This window comes from Mesocricetus auratus, unplaced genomic scaffold, assembly GCF_017639785.1.
Source record: "Mesocricetus auratus isolate SY011 unplaced genomic scaffold, BCM_Maur_2.0 Super-Scaffold_4256, whole genome shotgun sequence".
NCBI classification, from domain to species: domain Eukaryota; kingdom Metazoa; phylum Chordata; class Mammalia; order Rodentia; family Cricetidae; genus Mesocricetus; species Mesocricetus auratus.
The window spans coordinates 91,264,516-91,281,589 of record NW_024429182.1 but is presented as its reverse complement, the minus strand read 5'-3'; the positions used below and the strand labels follow the sequence as shown (position 1 = coordinate 91,281,589).

At 40.8% G+C, this 17,074-nt stretch overlaps 1 protein-coding gene across 3 annotated transcripts in view; it reads left to right on the top strand.

Annotated features, from left to right (window-relative positions):
* Syt9 (synaptotagmin 9) overlaps positions 1–17,074 on the top strand; it is a 180,314-nt gene that overhangs the window by 54,536 nt on the left and 108,704 nt on the right. For all 3 annotated transcript variants that reach the window (XR_005881292.1, XM_005075725.4, XM_021230469.2), the window contains exon 3: positions 15,432–15,978. Coding sequence is in view for 2 of the 3 variants with exons in the window: in XM_005075725.4 (XP_005075782.1) it covers positions 15,432–15,978 (547 nt within the window). In the remaining variant the exon portion in view is untranslated. The remainder of the gene's footprint in view (positions 1–15,431; positions 15,979–17,074) is intronic.

Below are 17,074 nucleotides of genomic sequence, written 5' to 3'. Positions count from 1 at the left end.
AATGAGTCTTTGTCTAATAGCAGTATACCTTACACTCATCCTCAGATTTATTAGTAATTGTTTTTTTTTAGAATGTAGCATACACACCCATACCCATACCCACACCCCCCCCACACACACATACACACACACACAGGAGGCAGTGTGTGTTTGTCTGGGTATGGGTATGCTTGCTGTGGGGGCTTTCCTTGGGGACTTGTAAATCAACTCTTTCTTCATACAACACCACCAACAAACCAAGTATAATCCCATAAGTGTCTAACCTAAGGAACCAATGAGTGTATTGGGTTACTTACAGGAGCGTGGATGACTGCAAAGCAGCCACACCAGCAGAAAGTCTCACTTTAGCATAGCCAATGACTTCCCATAACTATAACTAAATAGTAGGAGCTGCCCACCACCTCAGTTAACCTGCCACAGGCTAAATTCTCTAATAATTCCTAGGATCATGAGGCCGCTTGAAATTAGGTTAGAACTACATACAAATGGTAGAAGTTGTGGAGGAGGGGCAGGAATCTCAGGTAAGGGTCCAGTGACCCTCTTTGTATTCTTCTATGAGGGAACCCCAGTAGTTAACAAGCTGGATTTCAGTGGCCTTTTGCTAGTAGTCATATCTGCTCTGCTGAAGATGTCTGTATATGCTTGAAGGAAGTACTCTACAATACATCACACACACACACACACACTCACTCACATACACACACTTTTACTGGCAAAATGGAAACATAAATTAAATTTCCTTCCTTAATTCAGAAGATTGGTATTTTCTTATGGTTCTAAGAACCAAATGTAGGAGCTTTTCACTGAACTACATTCACAGCTTTCTAAGCCATTTGTAACATTCTCTTTAAGTGCCATGGTTATAAGGATAAAGGCAGGTTCTGCTAAATGGTCCAGAACCTTCTTCCCTTCCTGTTTTTACTCCTTCTGCCTTCATCCCCCATATGTCTTTCTTTTCCACTGTCTTGCTGTTTCCATCCAGTCACTGTTATCTCTTGTCCCATGGTTTCTAGGGCAGCTTCTAGGTTCAATGCACACAAGTATTCAGGGTACGCTCCTTGTTACTATGGTTGTCATAGCTTCTGTTGCAACATTTACATAGGAAATCACCTCTTTACCTGGCCTCTTCCCCCTGGGAATGTTGGGCTCACATCATTGCCTAAAAATGAGCTATGCTTTATCTTCTAAGGATGTCAGCTGGGCAGTGATGGTACGTCCTTTTAATCCCAGTACTTGAAAGGCAGAGGCAGGTAGGTCTCTATGAGTTCGAGGCCAGCCTGATCTACAGTGAGATCCAGGACAGCCAGGGGTACACAACACAGTGAAACCCTGTCTCTAGAAATCACACATACACACACACACACACACACACACCAAACAAACCCAAAGCATAGCAAAAGAATGCTTCTTGTCAGCATAAGTTTCTGCTGTTCCCCCAAGGCCAAGCATGTAAAAATTCTGTGTCTGGTTATTTCAGTTACTGCTACAATAACCCAAAATTCCTGTTAACTTTTTTCATCTGGGTGAGACCTTCCTTGAAGTATTGACCTAATATTTTGGGAATGTGAACATCTTACTTTCCTCAGAATTGTTCAATATCAGAGCTTTCTAAGAAAGCTTGAATATATGAAACTTCCTGGGTCCCCAAAGTAGAGGGAACCCCAAATGCCATCTACTCAGTTTCCTACATCCTGTCCCATGATGGAAGTCCAGGCTTTTTTCCCTCAATATATGTTTTTATTTAAATTAGAAACATGCGTGCTTCACGTGTCAATCCCAGCTCCCTCTCCCACCCCTCTTCCCTTGTCCCTCCACCAACCCACCCCAGCCCCCAGCCCAATCCCCACATCATTCCCCAGGGAGGGTGAGGCCCTCCTGGAGGGATCTCCGTAGTCTGTCATTTCATTCATGGCAGGACCTAGGCCCTTCCCCATGTGGCCAGGCTGAGAGAGCATCCCTCCATGTGGAATGGATTCCCAAAGTTCATTTGTACGCCATGATAAACACTGATCTACTACCCAAGTCCCCAGAGATTTCTGAGGCCTCCTCACTGACACTGCATTTGTGGAGTCTAGATCAGTCCCCTGTTGGTCTCTCAGCCATCAGTCTGGGGTTCAAGAGCTCCCAGGCTTTTTTTTTTTTTAGCCTCAATTTTCTTGCCTAACCCTTTGCTTTTATAACAACTTAACAGGTGACAACAAACTCCTTATAAGATCTGTGAAGGTCCTGCATCCTCCTGCCAGGGCCACCATGTTGCCCTGCTCTAGAGTTTCTGTTCACCTGGACCTGATAGAAAGCTCAATGCTCTCAGCTACCCTTCCCTGCTCCTTGCTGTGTCTGAGCCTGTTCTTGCCTAGAGTCCTTGACACATGCTGTTCCCTCAGCCCACAGATGCTTTTCCTTTTACCCTTATCTTCCCTCTTTTACAGTGGTAATGTCCTCGCTTGGACGTCCCTGCTCAGGAGGCTCAGTCTCCCCACCTGAGCATATGTTCTGTCCTCGGTTGCCTCCCACTCTGCATGTTTTGTGTTCACTCCTTCATGACATTTGGCTCTGTTTCCAAGTACTTTTCACTAGACTGCTGTGAGAACTCAAAAACCATATCTATTTTGTTTCTTTTCCTGTGTCTAGTCCCTGGTACAGCTTTGGGAACAGCAGACTTTCTTCTATGAATGGCTGACAAAATACATTGGCCAGTAGAAGGTTCCATTTTTTCTGACAAGGATGGCAGAAGGTCAGAAGTATAGACTGCACAGGGCCATTAATGGTGGAAAGTCATTCATCTCAGGCTTCACACTTGTAGACCTTTGACCTTAAAGTAAATAATTCACTGAGTCATGGAAATTAACTGACAGAGATTGAAGATGAAGATAACTATCAGTCTTCACATTCGGATCCCTTCATTGGCTACAATCCCAGTAAAGAGTACTGAACTTAATGTTGTCACAACTCTTATGTGACATTCCTATTTTCATGGCTAGAATTGAACCCAGAATCTCTAGTATACTCTATCACTGCATTGTATGCTCAGCTTCAAGTGGCATGTTTCTATTCAGTCCTATTTTGGTATTGAGGACAAAAAGATTTTGCATTATTCTTCTTCAGATTTTCATAAATGGATGATTTTGAAAAGGAAGTTGCCTAGACCTCTCTGAATTCCCATGAAGCCCAAACTATATTTAAATGCATATTTTCCTACTAGTATTTAATTATGAGAAGCTGTTTTATCCATGGCAGCAATGCATTTATTGTACATAAACATGCACATTAAGCATCTGTTTTGTGGAAAATTGTAGCGGGTACCAATAGTTAACAGGCAAAGAAAACATAACTCTCTCCTCAAAGGCTCAAAACAAGAGCACCAAGTCATTAGAGGTTAATTTGGTAGGAATGCATAAGAGCTGTGGGATCTATGAACCCTAGGCATGGAGAGAGCTGGGTCCATGTTGAAAATTCAGTTGCTTTCCTACTGAAGTCTCCAGCATCATTTTGGAAGAGAATACAGCTGGTGCAAAGCCAACTCAACTTTTATTTCTAACAAAAGTTTGCTGGGCCAGGGCTTTTTTATTCTTTGTCTGTTCCCAGACTCTCTAACCTGTGGTCAGTTCTTATCCTTACCTGTTGTACTTCTGCACTCCTGTAGAAATGTCTTCACCTGCTGGGTCACTTGACACCTTCGGGACCTGGACAAGACTGTTTTGTTTCTCTGCACCTTTCCATCTGCTGTCTGTCTGTCCACACTCTTGTCTGTTAATTGCAGTAAAGCCCTTACTCCTTCCTTAAGATCTGATGAAAATGGTTGGCATTGGGGCTGATACTTCAGGGACTGGTATTACAGCTAGAATGGGTTAGTTTACTTTAAAGGAAAGGGAAAGAAGAAAGCCCTTTTGTCCTGGGGCTTCTTACCCCTCCCGCCCTGTGGCTGGGGCTCAGCCCAAGGCGCAAACTCCTTCAGACATGGAAATTTGTTTGCTAGTATATGACAGGAAAACTGCTGTACATACTCTGTTAAGTATCTTTGAATCCAGACTTCTTCCAGGTTCTGCTAAGATCCTGGATGGCCAAGGACAGTCTTTCAGTTCATTTCCTTGCCTCCTCCATGAAAAGAAACGGCATCTCCTGATGCTGAGAGAATCGGAGCTGGAGAAAGCTGAGAGCTGCAACCCGGCATTGCTTGTTCACAAAGGAGGCTGCCTCTCAACTCCTGGACTCATTTTCCTTGGAACTTACCTTTCCTCCTTATGATTGTACATGTGGGGTGTGTGTGTGTGTGTGTGTGTGTTTCATTTTTAAGGTTATTTTTATTTTACAAGTACGAGAGCGTTTGCCTATGTATGCATGTTCACTACACATGTCTTTGGTACCCACAGTCACCATAAGAGGTTGTGAGTCAAAACATGGAATTTAGGAACTGTACTAGATCTTCTTCAAGAACAGCAAGCTTTTAACTTCTGAGCCATGTCTTCACCCCTGCTTTGCTTCTTTATTCATTATGTACATTAAACCCTGAGTACAGGACTCCTCAGACCTACTCAGAAGGTAGAAGACTGTGTTTCAGACAAAGTCCTCCTTCTAGAGTCACTAAATGTTACAGTGTCATGCAGAGACACTAGAATTCTAGCCTCTCCCTGGGGAGCCTCTTGTATACTTCACTGGAGATCATTCAGAACACGTGGGTCGTGCAGGTCAGAACACTGACCTCTGTATTTCCTATTGTTTCAGACGCGCCTTTTCTTCCTGCCTCCCTCTGTAGCCCATGAGAGCTATGGAATATTGATTTTCTATTTCCTTTACCTCATCTTCTCCTTCATATCCCCAGGGCAGTCTCTCTGCTCTGATTTCTCAGCCCACAGAGTGCTAGCAGGTATGCAGGGAAGTTGTGAGTTATACTGGTTTTCTGGCCCTTTTGAACCTCTCGATTCTATGTGTGTTCCACACAGATACAGAGACACAGATTTATACACAAACACAAACACATATGCTCACACAGACACACAAACATAGATAAATGTGAACACAGAGAAACAGAGACATATATGCAATACAGAGACCCAGACACAGATTTAATCCACTAGTCTACAGTGAGATTCAACTGTTTGCCCAATAGTAATTCTAGAGAGAAATTTTAGTAGGCATGAACTAGCATGTAAAACATTTGTTGTGAAATACATTCATATTTGTGACTGATTTTTTAGAAGAATATTTAGAGGAAGAGAAAGTGTGTGTGTGTGTGTGTGTGTGTGTGTGTGTGTGTGTGTGTGTACCAAGTACATGCGTGATACCTGAAGAGGTCAGAAAAGGGTGTTAGATCCCCTGCAACATGGGTGCTGGGAATCAAACCCAGGTCCTCTGCAAGAGCAACCAATGCTCTTAACCACTGAGCCATAGCTCCATCCCCCTCAACTCAGATTTTTGTATGCTCAAGGCAAGCACTTTACTGTTAGAATTTGTTTTAGGATTTTGATAAGAGATATCCTGCACATTCTCAGGGAATAAGATTCTGCTTCTGCCCTTGAAGTACAAATGTCCCCATGATGTCCTCTCCAACCCACTCCCTTTACCCACTGGCAATCCCTTGTAGTTAGGAAGAGCCGAACATGTAATGCTATTATCTCCAGACTTCATGTCTAAGGGAATGTATATGTTCAGCAGACAATGTTCCACTGCTAAATTTAAACTGAAATCTGCTCCACAGGTTAGTTTTATAGACAGGAGTGTAGACATAATTTTTCTGTGATGAATCTGCAGCCAGAACTATAAAAACATGAAGTAACCTCCTATGCGCAGAGTCTGCTTAGCAGAAACCCAGGAAGGGTGTGGCATAGTGACTGGGCCCGGTGCTGGTTCAATCAACTCAAGTCATGAGTAGAAGCACTCAGTGACTGACTTTGAGAAGGTGTCTGATGTATCTCACACTGGCCTCCAACTTGCCATGTGGTCAAGAATGATCTTGAATTAGTGAGCTTCCTAACATCTACCTCCTGAGTGTTAGGATGACAGGCACGTACCAGCATCCCCAGATATATATAGGTTGTGCTGAGGACTGAACCCAGTGCTCACACAACAAGTATGTTAGGCCCGCACTCCACCCACTGAACCACATCACAAGGCCACACTCAGTGGCTGTCAAGGGTGCAATATTATTTCATAACAGAACTGCTAACTATTATCACTTGTTAGTCCTACTAAGTAGTCCTTAAAAATAAAGGTATAAAATGAGTAAAGAATGGACCTCTGGATCTAACTTGAAAAGAAAGATGAAGAGCAAAGAGATGGAACTGGTACCCTCATCTCTTCTGTTTTCTGCCTAGGGTGGGATGCTTGTTACCCTGTGCTAGTCCCTCTTGCACACAAAGGCCAGTGGAGCAAGCTTAAAGCTCTGTCTAGCTCCACAGTGGCTCAACTTCTGGTTGAGGGAGTAGCCTGACTGCACTAATGGACAGCCACTTTGGTCGCTTAAAAGCAGCTCCTGCCTTTCTGACCTCTCCTAAATCATTGGGAATAAAAAATACCTTTAACACTAGATTTCTCTGGGAGAAATTATAATCTGCAGCAGCTGCCTTCAGACCGCACAGTCTTTGCATGTTTGGGAAGTTTTGTACCTGGGATTTGCTTGCTTGCTGTGGACTGTTTTAAGTGAGACAGGTACAAGTGACAGTTCTGTGACAGCAACCTTGGGTTGCTGTAGCAGTGATTAGTGATCAGGGGGCTATTTTAGGATGAGTCAGGATATTCACCATGAAAACATCTGAGCTATAAAAAGGAGAATGATTTCAAACATGTTTTGGGTCTGTAAATCCCATTTCACACGATTATTTCATGTGGTAGTCTCAAGGTAGGAAAGAAATGCAAATATGTGCTCCGCCTCTCCTAATAGTCACTAGTCCCTCAGAGACAACTCAGCTGTCCTTCTCACTCCACTAGAGACACTGTCTTAATTCAGGTTATTGACTGGCTATATAGATTTCACTCTGAGTTAAAAACAAGAAAAAGTAACCTTTGGTACAGCCTTATTCTAGGCCTTTTGGTATAGAACTGTAATGTTAGCTTTTGGCCCCTAGATGCTGAGGCAGAAGGATCACATGTTCAAGGCCTATGTGAACTACAGAGTGAGTTTAAGGACAGCCAGAGAGACTTTTGAGAGCTTATCTGAAAGGAAAAAGGAAAGGAAAACTGGGATCTTAGAATTAAGTTAATGGAACATTTATGAAACAGGTAGGAGGCCCTAAGTTCACTCCCAAGTGCCACATAAAAAGCAGTTAAATAAATAACCAGCCATATGTGTAATGATTACTTCTTTCTCCTTATGAGGACCAATTCAGATGAGACAGGATTTAAAGGGAACACTAGAGAAACTTCTGGCACAAAGCTTAGAGGTGAAGACTACATTCCATTAAACAAAGTCTAATTTGCTAATATCAGTATCTAACCTTTGTTAATTTATCGCTAGTTTATGGTAGCTCATCTTTAATTTTTTGTCGACAGTATTTATTTCAGAAGTGAAGCCTCTTGGGCCTAGTGAGATAGGTCAGCACTTGAGAGCACTTGCTGCTCTTTTAGAGGACTGCAATTTGGGTCCAGCATCCATATTGGGTAGTTCACAGCAACCTGTAATTCTAGCTCAGAGGATGTGACACCTTCCTCTTTTGGCTTTTGTGGACACCCTTATACACATGTACACACATACATACACACACACACTCACACATACACACAAATAATTAATTTTAGAAAGAAACCTCTCACTTGTTGATAACTCATGTGGAATAGCAAACAGCATAATCTCTGTCCTGAGAGAGGCACCAGTCACAGCTAACACAATCCCTTGCCGGCATACATACCCCAGTCCTGGTAGTCTTTACAAGTGTAAAACCTCTATTCTCACAGTGAGATAATTTTATCTGAACCAGTACAAATCTGTGTCTTTATAAAATGGTAGGCTGATGGTAGAAAGTTTCATGTAATATGGAGAAAGATATTTTAGTTTGGTTTGGATTTTGAGGCTGGCTTTGAACTCAGTGGTAAACATTCCATCTCTGCCTCCTAAGTGCTAGAATTACAAGCATGAGCCACTATCTCTCACTTCAATATGTAGCCTGAGAAAGACACATTCTTTCTAACACAACACATAAGCAATTATTGTAGTTTGGGGATTTTATCTAAAGGTAAATAATTTTCTAGGTTTTTTTTTTCAGTTTAAATTTAGATAAGAAACAAGGTTGCTTCACAAGTCAGTTCCAGGGCCCTCTCCCTTTCCCTCCCCTCCTCCCGTGCCCTCCCTCCAAACCCCCCCCATTATCCCCTCATTTCCCCAGGGAGGGTGAGGCCCTCCATGGGGTTGTCCATAGTCTGTCATTTCATATAGGGCAGGGCCTAGACCCTTCCCCAAGAGTTCAGGGTGAGAGTGCACCTCACATTGTTGGATGGGAGTCCAAAGTCCGTGTGTATACTCGGGATGGGTATTGATCTGCTGCCCAAGGCTCAATAGATTACCTAGGCCTCCTCACTGACACTCACATTCAGGGGGTCTTGATCAGTCCCATGCTGGATTCCCAGGCTGATGCCTGGGATTCAAGAGTTAACCTTTGTCAGGTCAGCTGTTTCTGGGGGTTAAACCAGCCCAGTCTTAATCCCTTTGGTCATCAGTCCTCCCTCTCTGTTACTGACTTTCTTGAGTTCAGCTCAGTACTTAACCGAGGGAGTTTGCCTCTTCTTCGATCAGCCACTAAATGAAGTTTCTGTTTCCCAGACTCTCTGGCCATGGGATTGTAGGCTGGCACTCCCCAGATCTATGTCTAAAATCCATATATGAGAGAGTACATGCCATGCTTCTCTTTTTGTGACTGGGTTACCTCACTCAGGATGGTTTCTTCTAGTGTCATCCATTTGCCTGTGAATCTCAGGATTCCATTATTTTTTTTTCTGCTGAATAGTACTCCATTGTGTAAATGTACCACATTTTCTCTATCCACTCTTCGGTTGAGGGACATCTAGGTTGCTTCCAAGTTCTGGCTATTACAAATAATGCTGCTATGAACATAGTGGAACAGACATCTTTGTTGTATGAATGGGCATCTTTTGGATTTATGCCTAAGAGTGGAGTTGCTGGGTCTTGTGGTAGGTTTATTCCCATTTTTCTGAGGAATCTCCATACTGATTTTCAAAGTCGCTGAACCAGTTGGCACTCCCACCAGCAATGGAGGAGTGTCCCCCTTTTTACCACATCCTCTCCAGCATAAATTGTCATTGGTGTTTTTGATTTTAGCCATTCTTACAGGAGTGAGATGGTATCACAGAGTTGTTTTGATTTGCATTTCCCGGATGGCTGAGGATGTTGAGCACTTTCTCAAGTGCCTCTCAGCCATTATAGACTCCTCTATTGAAAACTCGCTGTTTAGTTTTGCAGCCCACTTTTTAATTGGGTCCTTTGCTGTTTTGGAGACTTGCTTCTTGAGTTCTTTGTAAATTTTGGAGATCAACCCTCTGTCAGGTGTGGGATTAGTGAATATTTTTTCCCATTCTGTGGGCTGCCTTTTTGTCTTGCTGACTGTGTCCTTTGCCTTACAGAAGCTTCTCAGTTTCAGGAGGTCCCATTTATTAATTGTTGATCTCACTGTCTGTGCTAGTGGTGTTATGTTCAGGAAGCTGTCTCCTGTACCAATTCGTTCAAGGGTACCACCCACTTTCTCTTCTAAGAGGTTCAGTGTGGCTGGATTTATGTTGAGGTCTTTGATCCATTTGGACTTAAGTTTTGTGCATGGCGATAAACATGGATCGATCCACATTTTTCTACATGCCAGCCTCCAGTTATGCCAGCACCATTTGTTGAAGATGCTTTCTTTATTCCATTGTATATTTTTAGTTTCTTTGTCAAAGATCAGATGTTCGTACGTGTGTGGGTTAATATCCGGGTTTTCAATTTGATTCCATTGATCTACCTGTCTATTTCTGTGCCAATACCAAGCTGTTTTCAGGACTATAGCTCTATAATAGAGCTTGAAGGGGATCAAGGGGATACAAATTGGGAAGGAAGAGGTCAAACTTTCACTGTTTGCAGATGATATGATAGTTTACAACAATGACCCAAAGAACTCTACCAGGGAACTCTTACAGCTGATTAACACCTTCAGCAAAGTGGCAGGCTACAAGATCAACTCAAGAAAATCAGTAGCCCTACTATATACAAATGATAAAAGGGCTGAAAAATAAATCAGAGAAGCATCACCCTTTACAATTGCCACAAACAACATAAAATACCTTGGGGTAACGCTAACCAAACAAGTGAAAGACCTGTATCGCAAGAACTTTGAATCTTTAAAGAAAGAAATTAAAGAAGCCCTCAGAAAATGGAAAGATCTCCCATGCTTTTCTAGCTTTTTAAACGTTTATTTCTTTATTTTATTTTACATTCCAACCAAAGTTCTCCATCCCTTTACATCTAATATCTACTTATGACTGAGTACATACTGTGTTTGTCTTTCTGGATCTGGTTTACCTCACTCAAGTTTTTCTTTTTCTAGTTCTATTCATTTGCCTGCAAATTTCATGATATCATTGTGGGTTTTTTGTTGTTGTTGTTGTTGTTTTTTAACAGCTGAGTGACACTCCATTGTGTAATTGTACCACATTTTCTTTTATCCATTCTTCTGTTGAGGGGCATCTAGGTTGTTTCCAGGTTCTGTCTGTTATGAATAATGCTGCTATGAATATTGTTGAATAAGTGTCTTGTGGTATGATTGAGTATCCTTTTGGTAGATGTCCATGAGTAGTATAACTGGGTCTTGAGGTAGATTGATTCCCAGTTTTCTGAGAAACCAACACATTGATTTCCAAAATGCCTGTACAAGTTTGCACTCCCACTAGCAATGGAAGACTGTTTCCCTTTCTCCACATCCTCCCCAACATTAGCTGTCCTCAGTATTTTTGATCTTAGTCATTCTAACAGGTGTCTCTCAGAGTTGTTTTGATTAGTATTTCCTTGATGATTAAAAATGTTGAACAACAAATCCTTAAATTCTCTCAGCCTTTTGAAATTCTTCTGATGAGAATTCCCTGTTTAGCACTGTACCCCATTTTTAATTGTATTCTTTTGTGTTTTGATGTCTAGTTTCTTGAGTTCTTTGTATATTTTGGAGATCAGCCTTCTGTCAGATGTGGGGTTGGTGAAGGTCTTTTCCCATCCTGTAGGCTATTGTTTTGCCGTATTTGCCATGCCCTTTGCCTTACAGTTGCTTTTCAGTTTCAGGAGATCCCATTTATTGATTGTTGCTTTCAGTGTCTGTGCTACTGGTGTTATATTAGGGAAGTGGTCTCCTGTGTCAATGTGTTCAAGGCTACTTCCCAATGTGATTGGATTTATGTTGAGGTCCTTGATTCACTTGAACCTTAGTTTTGTGCATGATAATAGATCTGTTTGTAATCTTCTACATGTTGACATCCAGTTATGCCAGAACCATTTGTTAAAGATGCTTTCCTTTTTCTATTATACATTTTTTGCTTCTTTGTCAAAAATCAGGTGTTCATAGGTGTGTGGATTAATGTCAGAGTTTTTGATTTGATTCCAGTGGTCCATGTATCTGTTTTATGCCAGAACCAAGCTGTTTTTATTACTGTAGATCTATAGCTACAGTAGAGTTTGAAGTCAGGGATGGTGATGCCTCCGGAAGTTCCTTTATTGTACAAGATTGTTTTAACTATTCTGGGTTTTTGTTTTTTTTTTATATGAAGTTGAGTAATGTTCTTTCAAGGTCTGTGAAGAATTGTGTTGGGATATTGATGGGGATTGCATTGAATCCCTAGATTGCTTTTGGTAAGATTGCTGTTTTTATCATGTTAATCCTACCAATCCATGAGATTGGGGGATCTTTCCTCTTCTGATATCTTCTCCAATTTCTTTATTCAAACACTTGCAGTTCTTGTCATATAAGTCTTTCCCTTGCTTGGTTTGAGTTTACCCAAGATATTTTATATTGTTTGTAGCTATCTTGAAGGATGTTGTTTCCCTGATTTCTTTCTTAGCTCTTTTATCATTTGTATATAAAAAGGATAACTTTTTTAAGGTTAGTTTTATAACCAGCCACTTTGCTAAAGGTATTTATCAGTGTAGGAGTTTTCTGGTAGAATTTTGGGATTGCTTGTGTACGCTATCATGTCATCTGCAAATAGCGATACTTTGACTTCTTCCTTTCAATTTGTATCCCCCTGATCTCTTTTTGTGGCCTTATTGCTCTAGCTAGAACTTTGAGTACTATATTGTGTAGATATGGAGAGAGTGGACAACCTTGTCTGTTCCTGATTTTAGAGGAATTGCTTTGAGTTTCTCTCCGTTTAATTTTATGTTGCCTATCTGGCTTGCTGTAAATTGCTTTTATTATGTTTAAATATGCTCCTTGTATCCATGATATCTCCAAGACCTTTATCATGAAGGGGTGTTGGATTTTGTCCAAGGCTTTTTCAATATCTAATGAGATGATCGTATGGTTTTTCTTTCAGTTTGTTTATATGGTGGATTACATTGACAGATTTCCATGTGTTGAACCATCCCTGCGTCTCTGGGATGAAGCCTCCTTGGTCATGGTGGATGATTTTTTGATGGGTTCTTGGATTCAGTTTGCCAGTGTTTTATTGAGTATATTTGCATCAGTGTTCGTGAGGGATATTGGTCTGTAGGTCTCTTTCTTTGTTGCATCTTTGTGTGGGACAATTTGAGGAGTATTGGAACTAGCTCTTTGTTGAAATACTGATAGAAGTAAACCAATCTACTCATGGCCCCTTTTTGTTTGGGAGAATTTGAATGAGTGCTTCTATTTCCTTAAGGGTTATAGGTATATTTAAATTGTTATCTGGTCTTGATTTAATTTTGGTATGTGGTGCCTTTCCAGAAAATTGTCCATTTCTTTCAAATTTTCCAGTTTTGTAGAGTACAGGTTTTTGAAGTATGACCTAATGGTTCTCTGGATTTCCTCAGTGTCTGTTGTTATGTCTCCCTTTTTCATTTCTGATTTTATTAATTTGGATATTCTCTCTCTGCCTTTTGGTTAGTTAGGATGTGGGCTTGTCTATCTTGTTGATTTTCTAGGAGAACCAACTCTTTGTTTCAGTGATTCCTTGTATTGTTCTCATTGTTTCTATTTTATTGATTTCAGCCCTCAATTTCTTGGAGTCTACTCTTCCTGGATGAGTTTGCTTCTTTTTGTTCTAGAACTTTCAGGTATTCCATTCATTTGTTAATGTGGGATTTTCGAACTTCTTCATGTAGACACTTAGTACTATGAACTTTCCTCTTAGCACTACTTTCAAAGTGTCCCGTAATTTAGGGTATGTTGTGCATTCATTTTCATTGAACTATAGTAAGTCTCTAATTTCTTTCTCTTTATTTCTTCCTTGATTCAGTGGTGATTCAGTTGAGAATTATTCAGTTTTCATGACTTTTCAGGCTTTCTGGAATTTGTGTTGTTGAATTCTAACTTTAAGTCATGGTGTTCCAATAAGATACAAGGTTTATTCCAATTTTTTGTTATATGTTGAGGTTTGCTTTGTGACTAAGTATGCGGTCAATTTAGAGATGCCGAGAAGAAGGTATATTCTTTTGTGTTTGAGTGGAATATTCTGTAAATGTTAGTTAAGTCCGTTTGGGTCATAACATCTGTTATTTCCCTTATTTTTTTGTATTTGCCCTTATTTCTCTGTTAATTTTCTGTTTGACAGATCTGTCCATTAGTGAGAGTGGGCTGTTGAAGTCTTCCACTATTAGTGTGTGGGGTTTGATGTGCAATTTAAGTTTTAGTAATGTTTCTTTTACAAATGTGGGTGCCTTTGTATTTGGCCATAAATTTTTAGGATTGAGACTTTATCTTGATGGATTTTCCCTGTGATGAATATGAAATATTCTTCTTCATCCTTTTGAATACTTCTAGTTTGAAGACTATTTTGTTAGATATAGGATAGCTACACCAGCTTGCTTCTTAGATTCATTTGATTGGAAAGTTTGGTTTGAGGAAATGCCTGTCTTTGAGGCTGAGGTGTGTTTCCTGTATGCAGCAGAAGGATGGATCCTGCTTTCATATTCATTCTGTTAGCCTGTGTCCTTTTTTTTTTTTTGAGAATTGAGTTCATTGATATTAAGGGGTATTAATTACCAGTAACTGGTAATTGTTAAAATTGTTAATTCCTGTTATTTTTGGTGTGTGTGTGTGTGTGTTTGTGTGTGTGTAGTGTGTGTGTTTCCCTTCATAGGATTTGCTGTTGTGAGATTATCTGTTGCCTGTGCTTCCATGGGTACAGGTAACTTCCTTGGGTTGGAGTTTTTTTCTAATGCTTTCTGTAGGGCTGGATTTGTGGATAGGCATTTGTTTAAGTCTGGTTTTGTCATGGAATATCTTGTTTTCTCCATTTATGGTGATTGAAAATTTCACTGGGTATAATAGTGTGGGTTGGCATCTGTGGCCTCTTAGTGTCTACATACCATCTGTCCAGAATCTTCTTGATTTCAGGGTCTCCATTGAGAAGTCAGCTGCTATTCTGATGGGTTTGCATTTATATGTTTCTTGGCCTTTTTTCCTTGCAACTCTTAACATTCTTTCTTTATTCTGTATATTTTGTGTTTTGATTATTATGTGGCAAGGGGATTTTTGGGGGTACAGTCTATTTGGTGTTCCTTAAGCTTCTTGTATTTTAATAGGCCTTTTCCTCTTTAGGTTGGAAATGTTTTCATCTGTGATTTTTTTGAATATGTTTTCTGTGCCTTTGAGCTGGTACTGTTCTGCTTCTTCTATACCAATTATTCTTCAGTTTGATTTTTTCATGGTATCTCAGATTTCCTGGACATTTGGTGTTATGATTTTGTTAGCTTTAATGTTTTCTTTGACCAATGAATCTATTTCCTCTATCATATCTTCAACCCCTGAGATTCTCTCTTCTATCTCTTGCATTCTGTTCATTGCAGTCAGTGTCTTTGTCTCAGCGACCCTCTTTTGGTCTGATTGGAGCAGTTGCTGTCTGTGTCTCAGGGAGCCTCTCTTGGTCCATTCTGTGCAATCATTGTCTGTGTCCCATGGAGCTGCTGTGGTCCGAACAATTTTCTTCTTAAAGAAGATGTTTGTGCAAATCTTCATATCCTACCAGCCAAATAAGCTCTAATGAACATTAGACCATTTAGAAAGTGCATGAAAACCTTTCATGACCTTAGGTCACGTGTTCATAAGTTCTTTTCCTGATACCAAGCCTCAGTTTTAGGCCTAAAACTTTACTCACATTACTCATATGATGAGCATTTTGAGTTTAGGTAAAAAAAGAAATAGAAATAAAGGCCCCACAGACATAAACTCTTCTCAAAATATAACAAACAGTACACTGATGTTCTAGGCACAAGTTACTGAAAGGCAGATAGGTAAAGAGGTTCTAACTCTGCTGTGTCTTGCTCTTCATTTAAGGCACAATTCAATCCGAAGACAACTCAACCTGTCGAATCCAGACTTTAATATCCACCAGCTTCAGAGGCAGGAGCAGTTGACTGGGATTGGTAAAATTAAACCAGAATTATATAAGCAGAGGTCACTGGACAATGATGACGGGAGGAGGAGTAACAGCAAAGCCTGTGGAAAACTGAACTTCATTTTAAAATATGACTGTGACTTGGAGCAGCTCATTGTGAAGATCCACAAAGCTGTCAATTTGCCCGCCAAGGACTTCTCCGGGACATCAGATCCTTATGTGAAGATCTACTTGCTTCCTGATCGGAAAACAAAACACCAGACTAAAGTTCACAGGAAGACCCTGAACCCTGTATTTGATGAGGTGTTTTTATTTCCTGTTCCCTACAATGACCTTGAAGCTCGGAAGCTTCACTTTTCTGTGTATGACTTTGACAGGTTCTCTCGCCATGACTTGATTGGGCAAGTGGTGGTGGACCACTTCTTCGACTTGGCTGATTTCCCCAGGGAGTGCATCCTCTGGAAGGATATCGAGTATGTCACTAACGTGAGTCTAGCATTCCTTTGCTTGGGGTGGAGGGGTTACACCTTGGTTTTCACAGAAAGTCTGCCTACACATTATGTTATTGGGAGGAAACTATAAAAGTCACACTAATTCTCTGTGTTCTTTAGAAGCTCTTTGTATGTCTGGAGGGATAGGCTTTTAACAACATTGATTTTGATATATACAAGAATTATTTACAGAAACTATGAAGGAATCGCTTCTCGTGTTTCTCAGCTGTTCTTTATCAGTCCTCACAACATTTCCTTAAGGGCTATCTCAGGTTGTATTAACTGGGTCCTGGCCTCCCATTCATAGGTTCTACAGGTGAAATTCTATCACCAAGTCCCTGTCTGGGTTCTCCTATTGGCTCAACAGAGCATTCAGGATGAGATCCTCAATTTTAACCCTGAGCCTGGGTGTGGTTGAGAAGACTTAGCGTTTTAATTTCAAACATAAAGCTCATTAATTAAAATTATAAAGTAGTCAGTCTGAAAAGATGACAAAATGATCTACAGAAGGTCAAGTCTCATGTCAGACTTAGGAGAGAAGGCAGAAAGTCTATGTAGACATATTTACATTTCAAACGTGGGATACCATGGGATGCCTTTACTCCGTTTTAATCCTTGTCACTCTCTGCTGAGCAGTCCTGAAGCTCCAAGCTGAGCAAAACTGGATTTTCTTGGGGAACTGATGATTTCAAGATGCCTGATCAGATTTCCTGAGGCAATTCTTAGTGCCTTTTCTTGAGGCCAGTGTTGCCCTCTTCACCTTGACATCCAAAGGGACCAAGCTCAGGCATTGATTCAACTTTGGATTGAGCCTTGAGGGAGTCAAAGACTCACTCTGCTAAAGAGGACCCCCAAATCTTTTACCCCAGGACCAAGTATCCCCATGGTACTCCTCAGTCCTCAGACATATTTATGACCTGGGGACTTCCTCATATCTTAGTAGTTCTCTCCACATGCCCTAAAGTACCTGTGCCAGCTTTGCTGTGCTATCTAGGTAAGGAAAGGGTGACTAAGGTCATAGTGGCCTCCATCTCCATGTCTGGAAGGAAGAGAAGGTATAGAGAATAACTCTTAATTCAGTGATTTGCAAT